General features: G+C 54.7%; 8 protein-coding genes across 8 annotated transcripts; 3 read left to right on the top strand and 5 right to left on the bottom strand.

Annotated features, from left to right (window-relative positions):
• Positions 1-2,478: 2,478 nt before the first annotated feature.
• On the top strand, positions 2,479-3,837 carry BAUCODRAFT_74862 (uncharacterized protein; the record flags this gene model as incomplete). Its single annotated transcript, XM_007680601.1, has 2 exons — positions 2,479-2,875; positions 2,990-3,837. The coding sequence occupies 2 exons, from the start codon at positions 2,479-2,481 to the stop codon at positions 3,835-3,837; spliced, it is 1,245 nt and encodes a 414-aa protein (XP_007678791.1).
• A 669-nt stretch (positions 3,838-4,506) lies between these two features.
• Positions 4,507-6,066, bottom strand: BAUCODRAFT_124769 (uncharacterized protein; the record flags this gene model as incomplete). Its single annotated transcript, XM_007680810.1, has 1 exon — positions 4,507-6,066. The coding sequence occupies one exon, from the start codon at positions 6,064-6,066 to the stop codon at positions 4,507-4,509; it is 1,560 nt and encodes a 519-aa protein (XP_007679000.1).
• A 523-nt stretch (positions 6,067-6,589) lies between these two features.
• On the top strand, positions 6,590-7,351 carry BAUCODRAFT_150257 (uncharacterized protein; the record flags this gene model as incomplete). Its single annotated transcript, XM_007680809.1, has 1 exon — positions 6,590-7,351. One exon carries the CDS (start codon positions 6,590-6,592, stop codon positions 7,349-7,351), a length of 762 nt encoding a protein of 253 aa, XP_007678999.1.
• A 129-nt stretch (positions 7,352-7,480) lies between these two features.
• Positions 7,481-8,430, bottom strand: BAUCODRAFT_218807 (uncharacterized protein). Its single transcript, XM_007680808.1, has 2 exons — positions 7,853-8,430; positions 7,481-7,795 (listed from the first exon to the last, which is right to left on the bottom strand). Exons 1-2 carry the CDS (start codon positions 8,243-8,245, stop codon positions 7,610-7,612), a joined length of 579 nt encoding a protein of 192 aa, XP_007678998.1. The 5' UTR covers positions 8,246-8,430; the 3' UTR covers positions 7,481-7,609.
• Positions 8,431-8,461: 31 nt separating this feature from the next.
• BAUCODRAFT_36499 (uncharacterized protein) lies at positions 8,462-11,461 on the bottom strand. The gene is made up of 3 exons (XM_007680450.1): positions 10,871-11,461; positions 10,685-10,756; positions 8,462-10,257 (listed from the first exon to the last, which is right to left on the bottom strand). Exons 1-3 carry the CDS (start codon positions 11,207-11,209, stop codon positions 8,617-8,619), a joined length of 2,052 nt encoding a protein of 683 aa, XP_007678640.1. The 5' UTR covers positions 11,210-11,461; the 3' UTR covers positions 8,462-8,616.
• A 406-nt stretch (positions 11,462-11,867) lies between these two features.
• Positions 11,868-12,354, top strand: BAUCODRAFT_219166 (uncharacterized protein). Its single transcript, XM_007680807.1, has 2 exons — positions 11,868-12,112; positions 12,183-12,354. The coding sequence occupies exons 1-2, from the start codon at positions 11,962-11,964 to the stop codon at positions 12,245-12,247; spliced, it is 216 nt and encodes a 71-aa protein (XP_007678997.1). The 5' UTR covers positions 11,868-11,961; the 3' UTR covers positions 12,248-12,354.
• A 915-nt stretch (positions 12,355-13,269) lies between these two features.
• BAUCODRAFT_218587 (uncharacterized protein) lies at positions 13,270-14,014 on the bottom strand. The gene is made up of 2 exons (XM_007680806.1): positions 13,416-14,014; positions 13,270-13,349 (listed from the first exon to the last, which is right to left on the bottom strand). Exon 1 carries the CDS (start codon positions 13,816-13,818, stop codon positions 13,441-13,443), a length of 378 nt encoding a protein of 125 aa, XP_007678996.1. The 5' UTR covers positions 13,819-14,014; the 3' UTR covers positions 13,270-13,349; positions 13,416-13,440.
• A 108-nt stretch (positions 14,015-14,122) lies between these two features.
• BAUCODRAFT_150254 (uncharacterized protein) lies at positions 14,123-14,397 on the bottom strand (the record flags this gene model as incomplete). Its single annotated transcript, XM_007680805.1, has 2 exons — positions 14,123-14,159; positions 14,216-14,397. 2 exons carry the CDS (start codon positions 14,395-14,397, stop codon positions 14,123-14,125), a joined length of 219 nt encoding a protein of 72 aa, XP_007678995.1.
• Between the last annotated feature and the right edge of the window lie 390 nt (positions 14,398-14,787).

Genomic DNA, 14,787 nt, shown 5'->3' with positions numbered 1-14,787 from the left:
TTGTGAGTGGCCTCGCTTCGCCAACCAACCAGAGACACGCGGACCTTCCTCGGGACGGCTTAGTGGACCATCCCACTGGGAACACGGCGCTGTTGATGAGTGCGGCGCAGTTCAGTGAGAAGATGATCGTCTATGGCGCAGTATGACTGACAAGGCGGGTTTGAAGTGACGGCGAGGAGCCTGGCTTTTATAGACGATCGACTGGGCGAACCACCACCGCCCGCCCCTGGTCGTACAACCGTCATCAAGCGGCGCTAAGGCACCCGGGCGAACATTCTTTGGCCGGAATGACTAGTGCAGTTGTCTTACGAAGACGCCTCGACAGAGATGCGGACCGCATCGTCGTTGCCTTCTTCTCCTGGGCATCGACGTGTCGCGGTATGATGTCGATCCAGCGACTTGATTGGCCGCCACTCGGACCCATACTGGTTCCTATTTGTCGCAACCTGACTCAGCTGATGTTGCTTTCTTCGTACGCAACAGGTTCACGAATGGGGATATTATGCCGGCGAAGTCGGAGTACTTGCGGTATTTCGAATTGATTGAGGAAGGCATCATGTTCGCAGCACCGCTATCGCGGAGTTGATGGTATTGAGAACAATGTTCCAGCCGTCTTTCGCATTACGGCCGGTCCGCCCTAGGTATAGATACAACGTTAAGGCTGGTCAGGATTCAGCATCAGCGGCGCAAGATCCAGCACGATTAGCACCAGTTACCGGTGAGACGTCTCCGGAGCCATAACCGTCTGCCTGCCCAGCAGGTCGTAAAAAGTCGCCACATGCTTCTGTAAGCTGCACTACTGAACCTCCCATTGCATTAAACGTTATTAAAAGTTAGTGCAGTCAATGAACATGAAGGGTGACTGACAGACCATCGAGTAAAAAAAGGTAATGAGAAGACATATGAGAACCAACATCAGTCGGGTATGATCAGAGGACAGAAAGAGACGTAAGTGTTGCCAGCCATAAGCATGGCATCTAGCGTATTCCAAGAAGATGCCCAGACGAACCCTCTACGACGAAATGGTCAGAATCTCAAACAGGCGGACACTGTTGAGCTCCAGGGACGGATAACATAACCTCGCGGGAACAATGCATCGCCTGATAACACACCTAACCCATGAGTTATCCCGCGGATTGGGGGTCTGTGAATGCGGATTGCACGGCTGGTCATGCTTGGTACCCATCCGGGTCTGAAGACACGATCGTGGCGAAATGCAACCTTGGTGCCAGGCCAACTTACGTGCAGCCGAAGTGCAAGGTACACGGTGAATAGTGTGCTTACGCGGTATGTATGATGCGCTCGTTCGGGCACTGAAAGCTCCCTGGTCGCGCCCATGTTCAATTGAACGGCGTGACTGTGGAGTTCTGTCTCTTCGTATAGACCAGCATCAATATATGATTGCTAAACTTATCTGGGTGTTCAAGGCAGCGACTAACAGAGCCGACAGGATGGACGGCCCTGCATAGTGGGACTGCGGACGGCCTTGATAGCCACGGCGATGTAGAGATACGACGCTCATCCTCGCAAGGCCCGCAGAGCCAAGGTTGTGAGCTTCGCTCGGATATGTATCGCGTGGAGGTGTTGACAAGCCAGCTCTCTAGACAGGCGACCTTGTTGGACTTCGGCGGACATCCCACGGACTCCCTAGGTGGCGTAGCCAGTAGGTCCATTTGATAGTTGAAAAGAATTTTCGCACAAGCATACAGCGCACAGGGTTGTTTCAGCAGTGCGAACCACAGTCCGACGAAGAAAAGAATGAACAACAAGGAAAAAGAAGTGAGTGGGCAAAAGGCGGGATTAATGGCCATGGCTCATGCTTCCCTGGAGGCGCACGGTGCCCGAGGCCGCCCGAGAGTCAAGGAACCTTGCAGCACGGTCCATTGGGCAGCGCAACCGTCTCGCTGAGGTTGGACATACTGCCTGCCAGCTCACCTTCTGCAGGCAAGAGTCTCTTTAGGGGGGAGTTCCATGGATATGTAGCCTCTGGACACCGCTATGCTTCGACCCTTGCAGCGACTTGCATCAATCACCTCGAGGAGCCTCAAGGACCCAGCAGACCAACGGAGAAGGGTGCAGAGGTGCCAAGGTGTAAGAACTGCAGTATAACGACAGAACCGCACCGGCGCGGTCTCCATGGCCACCTAGGGTTCGAAAGCACGCCGCGTTAGCTATTGTCAGTACGCTGTAAACCATAGGTCCGCAAAGACCACCAAGAAGCAGGCGGCATGATAATATGCTAAGGGTAAAATGAGTGACAGTGATTGCAGGCTTGGGTGCTTTCGCTGTTAGTGAGTCCTGTGTGCTATCCATCGCGGTTGTTTGTAGCTAAAGGTCACATGACGCATTTGCAGCTGCGTACAGATCTCGTGATCGGCAGAACATCGGGGTTGGCTCCTGGAAAAACGCCAACCCGAAATTCCGTTACAAGTTGACCTCCATATCACACAAACCCGCATGGAGATTTGGGCTGAGGTCATGGATCAAATTTCTAAGCCTGTGCACACTCTGGTGCTTGACTCAGGTGCCATTATTAGGAACGAGCCACCGGTGTCGTCATTGATTGGACAATCAGAAAGCATCGTAACAGTGCCGGCTGTCATCTCTGAGATCCGAGATGCGCCAACTAGATTGCGAGTAGAGACTACTTTACTCCCTTTCCTCACCATTAGAAGGCCGAGCCCGGCAAGCGTAAAGTTCGTTACCGATTTTGCGCGCAAAACTGGAGATTTGGCCGTACTCAGCAAGCCAGATATTGAGATCATTGCTTTGACTTACGAGATCGAATGCGAGCGGAACGGAGGCGACTGGAGATTACGCAGAGTGCCTGGGCAAAAGCGTGTCAACGGTGCACCTCCGGCTAGGTCTACTGAAGGTGGCAAAATGGCCAATCTCACGGAAGATCAAACTCTTCGGCCATCTGAAAACGTTTGTATCAAGAAGGACGAAGACGCTGATGAGACAGTGAGAGATCAAGCTGAGAATGTAGTTTTGGGAAACGAAATCATGGAGCAGGACAAACTGCATTCCAGTGGTCCGGACGCGCATGTCGCAGCTTCATCTGCACCAACACAGCCTGTGGTCGAGCTGTCGGAGGACCTAGAAAAGGTACGAATTGACGACGACGCACAAGCGAACGCCGACGAAGATGCGGCGAAGGTCGACTCTGCGCACAACTCTGGCGCCAGCCAACCAGCCACTGACTCTGATTCGGAAGGCTGGATCACTCCTTCCAATCTCAAGAAGCGACAGGCCGAAGATGCAGGCTCATCAATCTCGCTGTCATCCGAGCCGAAGTCCATGCAAGTGGGCGTTCTGACGACCGACTTCGCGATGCAGAATGTGATATTGCAGATCAACCTCAACCTACTGTCATCCTCTTTAACTCGGGTTAAGCATCTCAAGACATTCGTATTACGCTGCCACGCCTGCTTCCAGGTGACGAAAGACATGACCAAGCAGTTCTGCCCGAGGTGTGGCCAACCGAGCCTTACCCGCGTGTCATGCTCCACTAACGCCAACGGCGAGTTCAAGCTGCACCTCAAGAAGAACATGCAGTGGAACACCCGCGGTGACCGCTACAGTATACCGAAGCCAGTCCACGGGTCGGCGAACGGTCGCATCAGCGGTGGTGGCAAGGGTGGTTGGGGTCATGATCTAATCTTGACCGAAGATCAGAAGGAGTATGAGCGGGCGAGCAAGGTGGAGAGGAAGCAGAAGGAGAGAAGTTTCATGGATGAGGATTACCTGCCAAGCATTCTGACCGGTGACAGAGGGCGGGCGGGTGGTAGAATCAAGGTTGGAGCTGGAAAGAATGTCAACTCGAGGAAACGCTGAAAGCCGAAATACGCCATGGCATGAACGTATCCGACCACGGCAGCCAACAATCTAGGGACGCTGAAGAACCCCGCGGCTCCGACGCTTCGCATGCGAGTACGGAAGCCCTATCCGGGCGACATGCGCCGACAAGCTGCGCTTTATAGCAGCGCACAACATTGAGGAAGTAGCCAGCTCAGTTGAAGTGCGGCGCAGGCTTCGTTGAGATCCTGACACTGATCGGGCTTCACTGACGAAGCGGGTACGGTGTTTGCGCACGCTCCAAGCGTCCGCGAGGCGAATGCCTCGAAATATGAACCGGAATTTCTTACAGATTTGCACCCTGTGCAACCAGCCTCGAGCCTTATTGGAGAGTCCTAAGCGGCGCGCCCCTCCGTAACCATCCACAACATGTATCCATACATATCGGATGTTCAACCTTACTGGATAAACGCCGCTTTGCGATCCGCCTCTACTGGGCCATACGGTCGCTCAGCTCCTCGCCACTTGGGCGACGACTGTTACGTAGCGCCATGTTGTTCCTGCCAGGAAGCATGGCACGTCTGCAAGGGCAGAGAGGAGATCAGCATTGTTGTGCAATTGTAAGAACGAGAGCTGTGAAACGTGCAGCCTCCAGCTTCGCTTGCGGGTCTAGCAACGGAACTGGGTAAGGAGTGATTCGCTTAATGTTTAATCCATGTCCTCAATCCCAAAAGCATTGCCAGCGGCATGCGCCGCTACCAAATCATCACCGTCAGCCGCCACACCACCCTGCACGGGCATCCGATGAGTCTTCTCAATCTCCTCCATCTGCTTCTTGCCCTCCTCAGTCGTAGCATCAATCACACCCTCCTCCAAACTCAACATCCCGCCCTGCCCGAGCTGCTCAACCACCTGCTCCGCCTCATCCACGCTCATCTTCCCCAACACCTCGTTCACCTTCTCCAGATTTCCCGACTCGAGCGCTCGTTGCAACCCGGGTGGGAAAGACTCGAAGATCTCCCTGCTCGCTCGCTCCTCATCGGTCGTGCATTGGTCCATGGGCGGCGGGGTGACGATGTTGATGGTGGTGTTCGGATCTACGGCGTGGAGTTGGATCTGTTCACGGTCCGCGCCTTCTTCTTCCTTCATCTTGTTGAGCTCGGCGGTTCGCGTGCGGATTCGAGCGTAGGTGTTGTTCACGTCGTCCAGGAACAACTTCCGGGCTTGGTGATTGGGCGTTTGGATGCGCTTGAAGAACAGACCCACGCCGTCCTTGCCCAGTTGTCGGCAGTACTGTAGCAGAAGCGCTTGGTGGACGCATTGCCGAGCGTAGTCCTCGTCTTTCTTACTTGTGGCTTCCTGTTGAGCGGTGAAGGCCTCAACCAGCAAACCGTCTGTCTCCTTCTCCGCCAGCACTTCCGGATGTTGGCTAATGAATTGCATGCTAGCTTGGTAGTCGCCGAACTTGATCTTACCAAAGCGTTTAGCAAGCGGTGAGGCATCCATTTCTTCATCTTCGCCGGGTGCAGGGCTAAGACCGCCGTCCTCGATATCTGCTTCTGAGCCTGGCGTTTCTGCTGCGTTCGATATCGCTGGTCGGCCTGGGTTTAGTAGCTCTGGTCCAGTATTTGTTGTAGCTGCTACGGGCTTCGGTTTCGCGACATGCGAGCTGCTGAATCCAGTGTGGATGCCCTCACTCGTGATCTTACTGCCTTCTTCCTTCTCCAGCTTGTTCAGCTCGGTCAGGAGATCTTTCTGCAACCCTTGCACCTTGTTCCTGTGCCCACCAACTTCCTTCACATACGCTTCGTACCGCTTGGTGCCCGCAGCCTTGGACTTGTCCACCTCCGCTTTGACCTGATCGATCAGCGCACCCATCATCTTGCTGTAGCTCGGTTGCTGTTCCTGCGTGTGCACACCTTCCGGAGGTACAGGCGGTTGATCCTCGCCCAGGCGTCCATCGTTTTGAACTTCCAGCAAGCAATCGAACACAACCTCGTCGACATCACTCGCATCACGCTTACCTTCGACCTCAGCTTGGTGGCTCTCGAGCGATGTCAGAAGCGCATCGATGCGAGCGAGCAAGCCATCATTGACCACTCGTTCGTACTTGAGGGTGGTTATGCGGTGCTTGCGTTCGTGTCGCTGCTGGTGTATCTGGTTCTGCTTGGCGCGGATGAAGGAACGCTTGTCAACGTTGGGGTGGACTTCGATATCGCTGTCGTCGGACAGCTCGAGTGCATCCCACTTGCTATAATTGATCGGCATGCTGGTTGACCTGATTTGTATTCGAGGTTTCTTGCGCTCGGCGATTGGGGTAAGCAAGCAACAGAAGCACGTACGAAAACGCTTGAATGTTGAAGGTTCTCGAAGCCCAAGGGTTCGCTGTCACGTGAGCAAAGAGTGTCTGAGTTCAGTGCCTGACAATTCAACATTGAGTGTTGCATGTATTGACAACAACCCTGACCATATGGGCGGAGGATACAAGTTGAAGACACGGCACAGGACCCATTTGCCTCAAGGCTACTTCCATATATGGGCGACAATGAGCTCTACGGGATAATGTGACCCTATCTGTGATGGGCAGAGCTCACTGTAAGTGAGAATCACGGCCTGTACTGCGGTGCGGCAATCTATCGTTTACTGGGGAGCTCCTCACGGCGATGCTCGGGGCATGAGATAGTGCAGTATACCAATATCTCGTAAACTTTCACCCCCGGCGTCACGCTTTGAATTGTGCGCCTAGCAGTGCTTAACATCGCCTACGACTCCCCAGTGACTCCGGCGACGCATGGCTAAGGAAGCCGCCAACGATGACGGTTGGACTCATGTCGCTCGCGGTAAAGGTCGCCGAGCAGCGCCACCTGCGCCGGGTCTGAACCCACCTTTGCCAGATTGCTCCGTTAGCCAGATTCAAGACGTATTCCATGCCGCCACGCGCAAATGGATGGTAAGCACCTGCCGCACAGAAGTCTTGGAGATCCTGGACAGGAAGAAGCCCGATGATGGCTGGCAAATCTCGAAAGTAGTATGCCTGGCTTCTGGCAGCTTCAGCAGGTCGAATTGGCAGAGTCGACAGCGGAGTATGCTACAATTCGCGGCGCTGGTTGATATTATCGAGCACCTTGAAACAGACTCTGAACTGGAAAGTCGAGACAAGATTGCACGCTTCGCTCAAGACCCACAATACACGGCGGTCGACACGGAGTTCCTGGGCTGCTATGGTTTCACCGTCTTGCAAAGCGCACTTTCTGCCGTCGGGAAGGCCGAGCTGGGTCTTGCAGCGCAACATGTATCGCCAGCCTCGTTCGTCTTTGAACCGTTCATGGATGTTAGCACAGAGGCTGTGGCCGAGCTTTGCGCTGGTGATCCGGCTCTCTACATCGGTTCGTCGATCCATCGGAACCTTACAGCAAAGTCAAAGGCAGCCGCTGACTTTATGCGCGCGCGAGGTTCCTACAGGATGCCAGCATTTACCGAGGATCCGAATGTTTTCGAAGGCTTGGCCATCTGGTGGAAGGAGCCTGTAGCGGATGACGACAGAGCAGACTGAGTCTCATCGGCTAGGTGCAGGTATCACCATCATTGCAGCACATGCATCCGAACTTACAAATTCTCGCGGGACGCTTGGCGATCTCAGATACTACACTATCACCGAAGTCCCATTCGTCACGAAGTCTGCCTCTCGAACCGACTACCAGCTTGCCTCAACGTGCAATCTTACGCCGAAATGATATCGGAGAGATGCGCTGTCGGCCGTTGATGCTACGCGTTGCACCGGAAACTGGAATGTACGCACGAATACTAGCAGCTACTTGATCTCGCTGCTTTGGACTACAGTGGCAAATGCATCATTAAGCTCATGCATCACCATCTTCGTCACCTCTGCGCCCGACGCACCGGGGATATCACGATCACCCACACAGTCTTCGGCGATGAGCACATCGTAACCTAGACGGGCGGCATCACGCGCGGTCGTGGAGACGCAGACGTGAGCCTAGCAGAAGCATCAGCGCACACCTCTTCGCAGCCAAGTCCATGGGGGGAGACTCACCATATACCCAGTCAGAACGATCTTCTTGCCGCCCACCCCATGCAGATAGTCATCCAGATTCGTCTCCGCAAACGAGCTAGGATGTAACTTCTCAATCACCTTCTCCCCTTCCTTTGGCGCAAGCTCTTCGTACTCCTCCGCCAGCTTCGTTTTCGGCGTGAAGACTGGCGCGCCCTCGGGTACTTGATGCTTGATATGCACTACCTTGCCTCCTGCACTCCTATATTTCTCCAACAATCCCGAGATAGCTTTTCTTGACTGTGGCGCATTTGAGACCTTGAGCTTGCCTTCAGCGTATTCGTTTTGTGCGTCGACGATGATCAAGGTGCTGTCGACGCATGTTGCGGTCGATGGTCCCGCGCCGACGATCTCACGGAATGATTGAGCTCCCATCTTGCTGTATGACTTTCTGTTATGTGGTGTAGATTTAATTGAATACTCGGAGAAGATGTACCTATAGTTGATTGAACAATCCAGCTACCGGGAACAGCAAGAGATCGGGAGTGTAGTTGATCTCACCCCGCAGTGGACATGCAGGTGGATGGAGTAGAACTCAATCCTGAGGCTAGACAGGCAGATCGATGACGGACGAGGACTGGACGGATGGAACACGTCTGCGCGTGCCGGACAGGTAACGTTTCATGCCGAGCTTTCACTCATCAAGTGTTCGTATATTGCATATATATCATACGAATCCCGTTCTCGTATAATCATGACGTCGGCTACTTGCCTAACGCATCATTCATTCATCACTCAGCTCTCTCTTATGAGGTTGTGTCATTATAGCCAACGCCTTGTCCAATTGGGCAGTTTGGCACATTTGCCTGCCAATACCGCCGCGCATAGAGCGGCAGATAGCTGTTCGTTGTGAAGCTCTCTGGCAGATAATACGCCACATCATTAGTTGTGTACTTAGCACCCAGTCCGGACAACACGGACAACACATTTGGCGCGATGAAGTCGAGGAAGATCAAATCAACCGCAGTAGGCAAGCTCCCATTCGTAGGGAAGGATGCATTGGCTTGGAAGTCGTTTGGAGTGCTGTAGTAGGGGATGGTGCTGTGAATGGTGTCATCGCCGTCGGTGCCAAAATCATCCGTTGTGGTGTAGCCGGGTGTGACGGTGTAGTTCTGGCGACGGACAATGTTGCCGCGCTTTTGGAGGCCGCCGTGAGTGGAGACCACAGGGTCGACGCAAGTGTCCTGCTGGTTCATGCTTGGGTTGTAGAAGCTGAAGTCGCGAGCGGCGAGCTCGGGCTCGACGCTGCGCTTTTGGTACGGTCCGGCGTTGAGTTTGGCCAACACCTGAGAAGCGAGGTTGTAGGGGACATTCGGGATGTACTGGAAGGCGTCCGTGAAAGGGGAAACGATGAAGCTGTCATCGTAGGTAAATGGGCCCTTGATCAGGTCAAATCGAACAGAACCGGTATTGAGAATGATCAGGCGAGGGATGGTGGCGCGTGTTTGGTTGACCACAACGGCAGACAGTGCCTGAGTGAGTATGGTGTAGATGCTGCCGTTGCTGAGGAAGGGAGCGCAACTGATGCAGTAGGTTTGTGGAGCACAGCCGTAAAGCGTTGTCAGGTTGAGCTGCTGACGCGTCGTAGTGATGTTCTGCGTGGCGCTGACGCCTGCTGAAGTGTCGAAAGTGGTGACATATTGGCCGATGCCGTGGTACATGAACGTTTGACGGTTCCAGTCAAGGTACCGTCTGAAGTAGACCAAGCTCGATGGCGAAGTGGAAGTAGTCAGAGCTGCGGTCGCCGTAGTAGTGGCGTATGGACCGATCTTCTTTGCCGCCATGCTCGGGTTCGGCACACCCGGGGGGTACACCGCGCCGTGGTAGGTAGCACTTGGTAAGCCGCTCAAGCTCAAAAAGCCGAGCGTCTCGCAGTATCGGCCGGACTCCAACGCGGTGGTCTTATCGTCATAAACGGCGAAGTCGCGAACATGGGTATGACCACCGAAGATTTGGATGGGCACGTCCGGACGTACGGCCCTGATGGCGTTGTAGACAATGCTGAGCGTGCTGCCCGACACGGTCGGTCTCACGGGGTTGTGGCCGATAAGCACAAAGACGTCAACAGGGTCAAGTGTACGGATGGCCGCCTGGAACCATGTCTGGTTCACCATTTGGCGGGCTGGGATGACCTTGGTGTCGTTACCGTTGCCAGTAAAGTCGTAGAGAACGCCGAATGCCATGATGTTGATACCTCTCTTGGTCTGAAAGTAGCGGTGCGTCTGCCCAAGGTACTCGAACTGCTTAAGGTTCGGGTTGTAGATCTGGACGTTGCTGGTAAGGTAGCGGTCGCCATAATGCACGCTGAAGTTATAGTAGTGTTCGTAAGATATGTCATTGATGTAGAGCTCGTGGTTGCCGATGGTGAGCAGGTCATAGTTGATATCCTACAGCGCCGTCAGCATGTCTCTCATTCGGTCGCGTCCCCTTGGCGCCGCCATGGCTCGTAGGAGCTCGGTCCGTATGCTGCAGGCCAAGACATCTGTAGATCTAATGCCCTTATGGTTGGTGCAGCCCATCAAGGTGCCGGTGTGCCGTATGGGTCCCGTGCGTGGCGTGAGCAGCCCTAAATGTGGTGGAGCTGTTGGACGAGTGGCCATTGGGTAGTTGGACTACACTCTTGTGTAGAAGTAGCTGTTTTGAAGAATTACTCGCTCATTCTAAGGCTCCATTGGTCTTAAGAACATGCCTCCTGCACTGCCCATGATTGTGGGCAGTGGTCCGATGATAGTGATGGGCCTCGTCACGTTTGCTGCTCACACGTAGCCCGCAAATTGAGGCTGCCAGGCTATCCTCTCTCCGTTGCTCACTTACCTCGAATATGGGATTGCTCAACACGCCATTGGGGCTTGTTGCATCGCTGAGACCAGCGCCATCGTGGAGATCCTAGTAGTTATCAGCTCGTCGTCCTCCGGTTCCGCCTATGGATAGCCGCTGAGCGCCTGTGAGGCGTTCGAGACCCTCTCACGCCCACAGCTGCCCAGCTGTCTTCGCACTTACACCAGTGTCGACAACCAACAAATCAACATTGTAAAGATCCGCCTTTGCTCTCATATCTGCGACGAAGCTCACAAAGTCGCCCCAGTCGGCGCCATAGTTCTTCTCCTTCAGGTGGCCCTCTAGCCAGCCATGAGTGTCGGTGGTATGGAGGAAGTTAAGCTGACCCCAAGCGAGCGGCGAGCGTGGCAGCGATGAGGCATTCTGCGCGTCGGGCTGCATGCGGCGGACGTTGCGAGTAAGTACTATATCGCTCTCACCATCGCCAGCACATGCCTCGCACGCAAAAGCGGTGCCATACAAACCGGTCAAGGCCAGGACAGCCGCGGAAGTGAGCTTCATGGCGGCGAGAATAAGAGCGAGGGCAATGAACAACGAGCAACGAGAGGCGTGGACTCCTTCAGCACACCACCCACTGCGGGCGAGGACTTCTTATGCCTAGCCATGACCATCGTGAGGCTGCACGAACCACTCATCGCTCCATCAAGCGCAATCTGCAGCCCAGCCGTCATCGAGGTGTGCAAGGTACCATCGCCATGGCCTCAATGCCGCACGTGTTTGCGCAGCATGATGATTGCCAAGATCCAACAAGCAACGAATCAAGCAATCGAAGATTCAGTCGGTGCTAAGCCTGACCAAAAAGGCGCTGGTGTTCGGGCATTGCAGCTGAAGCTTCCGTCCCGCCTTTCAGCACGGACAAGCGTCCCACTTCTGCTTGGGCTGATGTCCGGGATCGTGCAGGAGCTTTTCTCATGCTTTGATTGGCGGCTACAACTGCATGTCTTTGCACTCCGTACGAGCCTTGCCTTGCGGTATACAGCTGGCATCAGTGCAGCTCTTATGATAAAACAGTTGTTGGAAGGGTTTAAACAGTGCCATCGACAAGATGCGACATCAAATGGGTAGCAGCATCCACGCATCGATACGGCTAAGGCCTCCCTACGGCCGGTCATGGTGGGTTGACGGTTCTGTACCGTCACGAGACATGCAGCCCAAGCGCATATGAAGTGCTGCGGACGACCGGGTTATTGACCAGTGACGAAAGTAGAGTGGTAGGCGTTACTACTACCATCTTCCATTACCGGCAGCTCGTAATGTGTCTCGAGTTGATGGCAAGCGTACGATCCGACTTGGGAGAATGCTTGAGGAGTTTAGGTCAGGGTATCAGGGACCATTGGTTCCCTTCACCAGTCTCGTGGATGAAGACTGTCCGCTCTGCGGTGAGCATATCACAGCCTGCCAAAGGTAGAGAACCCCCGGACAGTGCTCTTGACGCTACGAAGCTCGACTGCTGAGAGCAATTTTGGTGGCGAAGACAAACCATCTGCCCGTATGAACCTTGGCTACGAGAGCGGCTTTGGTCACGCGGAGGCCGCTTGACGGAGAACCGCTAACGGCCCGTGGGCGAAGACAGAGGCAGACCGAGCCCAGTATTGACGTCGAGTTGAGCATGCCAATCATGAACCATGGCAGAGCCCAAGCCGTCTGGCGGAGAGCTGTTGCAGCCCGCCGACGAAGACCTGGTCATCCCTAGCCCGCCCAGCTGGCTTGAATATGGTATACCTGACGCACTAGTTGCGGTCAAAAATACGTATGGAGTCCCACGGGAAGTCCAGAGGAAGAATTGTACACCAGAAGCACGTTGCCCGAGAGCCAGCGAGGTCTGCGGCTCCTGCAGACAGCTTGCTTCTGGTCGGTATACGAAGTGCGGAGATGGGCCGAACTAAGCACACCGCCGGAGAGCCAGTGAGGTCTGCGGCTCCTGTAGACGGTGCCCTTCCGGTCCGTGGTATGGTGAGGAGTTAGAATGTGGAGAGTGCTTCGTGCTGCCAGAGAGCATCGGGGTCTGCGGCCCATGCAGACAGCGATGGTTGCCGTACCAGGAAGACACCTTGACTATCCGCCTTCGGCCAGCGCTAAGACACGTGCAGGTGGTTATTTGTTCGTCAGCCGCCTCGTTTGATTTCTGAGTCGTTGTCAACGCCGGATACTGTTGCCCGCTAGACCGCGCCTCGCACTCCATGTCGATGCCGCCGATGTCCTCAAACTAACCGCTTGCAACCGTGGCCCTTCCTGCTTCATTGAGTGTCGAAGGATCATCAGGGATCGACTCCTCCTCTGCTGCGGGCTGCATGACGGACTCATGCTGCTGAATCTGATATCTCGGCTCAATACTACCTGCTTGCCAGGCTCCTTGTGCAGTTGGCACGACCAACTTGCTCCCATGGAAGGGGTTGCGTCGCAGGTCCGCTTGTCATAGGTTTCCAGATGTGCTCTGCCTCTGAACTGCCCCAGCATGTTCACCGACGGCAACTACGCTAACGCGCCTGAAAGGCAGTGTCAGCGGCGCTTCAGCATACTCCTTGTACTGCGCGCTACAACGTTTCCGTCACCGTTTCCGCAAGGCTACAAGCACGCGATGGTACCGGACACAAATCTCTGAATCGCTGGCCTGCTGCTTCGTAGCCACGAATTTGGTGTCCTTATGCTATTCAGCTTGCCTGTTGTACTTGCTCTTGAGCCCTCGAACCTGAAGGGTGTTGGTGTCGTCTTCGCTCAGGCTGCGTGTACAGCTATTGCTGTTTGTCGAGCACCTCACCAGTCCCAGCATGGCTGCTAGCGAATGGGCTTTCACGGAGCTCATGCTGCGGTATTCGTAGCATCATAGCTGAGGTTAGTCGTATGAGTCGCATGTTCTGCCTGTCGGCGTGGCTATGTGACCGGTTGGACGCGTGTTGACTCGGTGCAGACCGTACGGAAAGCGAATCTGCGGCGAATCTGCCCGTAGATCTGAGACCTGCATCGCAGTCGATGTGGTTGTCGTGATGCCCGCTCGATGATCTTCGCGCTACATTTTGTGGCGCACGACGCACGGCGTCCCGTCGCTGAAAGCTTTGAATAGCGTGTGCAGCAAGCTGCGGCACCCTATGAATAACGGCGTCGAAATGCATGCATACGGTGATCTAGTCGTACCTGCTCAATGATCTGATGGATGTCTTTGCAGCCTCGACAGTCAATAGGAGGGGCTTGGGCCAGCCTCCGGTTCAACGAAGCAAGGGAATCGATTGGGGTACATTCCGGTCACACTCTGTCTGAACAACATGTAACGTGAAGTCGCCTTCGAAGCTGATCATTATCGTGTCATGCTCAATATCACTATGGCAAGAGAACGCTCGTCCGCTTATTCACGAGCGACTCAACCCCAATCACCGATCTTCCGCCCAGAACGCTCCCAGCGCCGCCAATCGTTCTACCCTAGTTGCCGGCAGTGCCACTGGCAGTGCCACCTTGCCTGTCAGGATGGTTAGCCATCAAGGAAGAGACGGCTGAAGCAAAGGCGATGCTTACCCGGCCGAGTCCTTGCAACGAGCGCAGAGCTTGCGCTTGCATTTGACGCACTCGTTGATGCGAGTGAGGTTTGCGGCGTCGCAAGATCCGCAGCGGAAGCGGACGAGCGTGGTCGTCGATGTGACGACTTTGTCTTCGTGGTTGCAGCGAGGTGCTGCCTGTGCGCCGTTTGGTTGAGACATGGCTGCGGCGTTGTGTGTGTGGATTTGGTTGTTGTTGTTGTTGTTGTGCTGTCAAGCCGGCTGCAGAATTTTATACGAAGCTGCCCTGGCGTGCACCGCTGGCGTCATCGTTTGCATTCACCGCTGCGGCTCTTCTCCAACTTCCAGCCAGAGGCCAGAAAATTGATGAAAAGATGGTTTGCGTCAGCTGGAGGCGGTGCAATACCAGCGACACGGTGCCCATGACATTGGCAAGCCCAGCGGTCCTCGGACGAGTTCCAAACTTTACGAGGAGAGAAACCACTCATGAGTGGGTATCACCCGGTCAGGAGTGAGAAGAACCATCACCGCAGTTGATCTAAGCCAGACGCTATGAGACAAGTCAGCAGATGCATGCACAAGTTAAGGGTC

This window comes from Baudoinia panamericana, assembly GCF_000338955.1.
Source record: "Baudoinia panamericana UAMH 10762 unplaced genomic scaffold BAUCOscaffold_10, whole genome shotgun sequence".
Lineage (NCBI taxonomy): Eukaryota > Fungi > Ascomycota > Dothideomycetes > Mycosphaerellales > Teratosphaeriaceae > Baudoinia > Baudoinia panamericana.
This window is presented reverse-complemented; position numbering and strand designations above follow the sequence as displayed.

Excerpts from the sequence above, each read along its gene's own strand:
- BAUCODRAFT_218807 (XM_007680808.1), bottom strand. The coding sequence starts at position 8,245 with ATGGGAGCTCAATCATTCCGTGAGATCGTCGGCGCGGGACCATCGACC. Across the intron at positions 7,796-7,852 it reads TCGTTCTGACTGGGTATATG|GCTCACGTCTGCGTCTCCAC; the intron begins GTGAGTCTCCCC and ends TGCTTCTGCTAG.
- BAUCODRAFT_219166 (XM_007680807.1), top strand. The coding sequence starts at position 11,962 with ATGTGTCTCGAGTTGATGGCAAGCGTACGATCCGACTTGGGAGAATGC. Across the intron at positions 12,113-12,182 it reads CATATCACAGCCTGCCAAAG|ACAAACCATCTGCCCGTATG; the intron begins GTAGAGAACCCC and ends TTGGTGGCGAAG.
- BAUCODRAFT_218587 (XM_007680806.1), bottom strand. The coding sequence starts at position 13,818 with ATGCATTTCGACGCCGTTATTCATAGGGTGCCGCAGCTTGCTGCACAC.
- BAUCODRAFT_36499 (XM_007680450.1), bottom strand. The coding sequence starts at position 11,209 with ATGAAGCTCACTTCCGCGGCTGTCCTGGCCTTGACCGGTTTGTATGGC. Across the intron at positions 10,757-10,870 it reads TGTTGGTTGTCGACACTGGT|GATCTCCACGATGGCGCTGG; the intron begins GTAAGTGCGAAG and ends GATAACTACTAG. Across the intron at positions 10,258-10,684 it reads TGAGCAATCCCATATTCGAG|GATATCAACTATGACCTGCT; the intron begins GTAAGTGAGCAA and ends ACGGCGCTGTAG.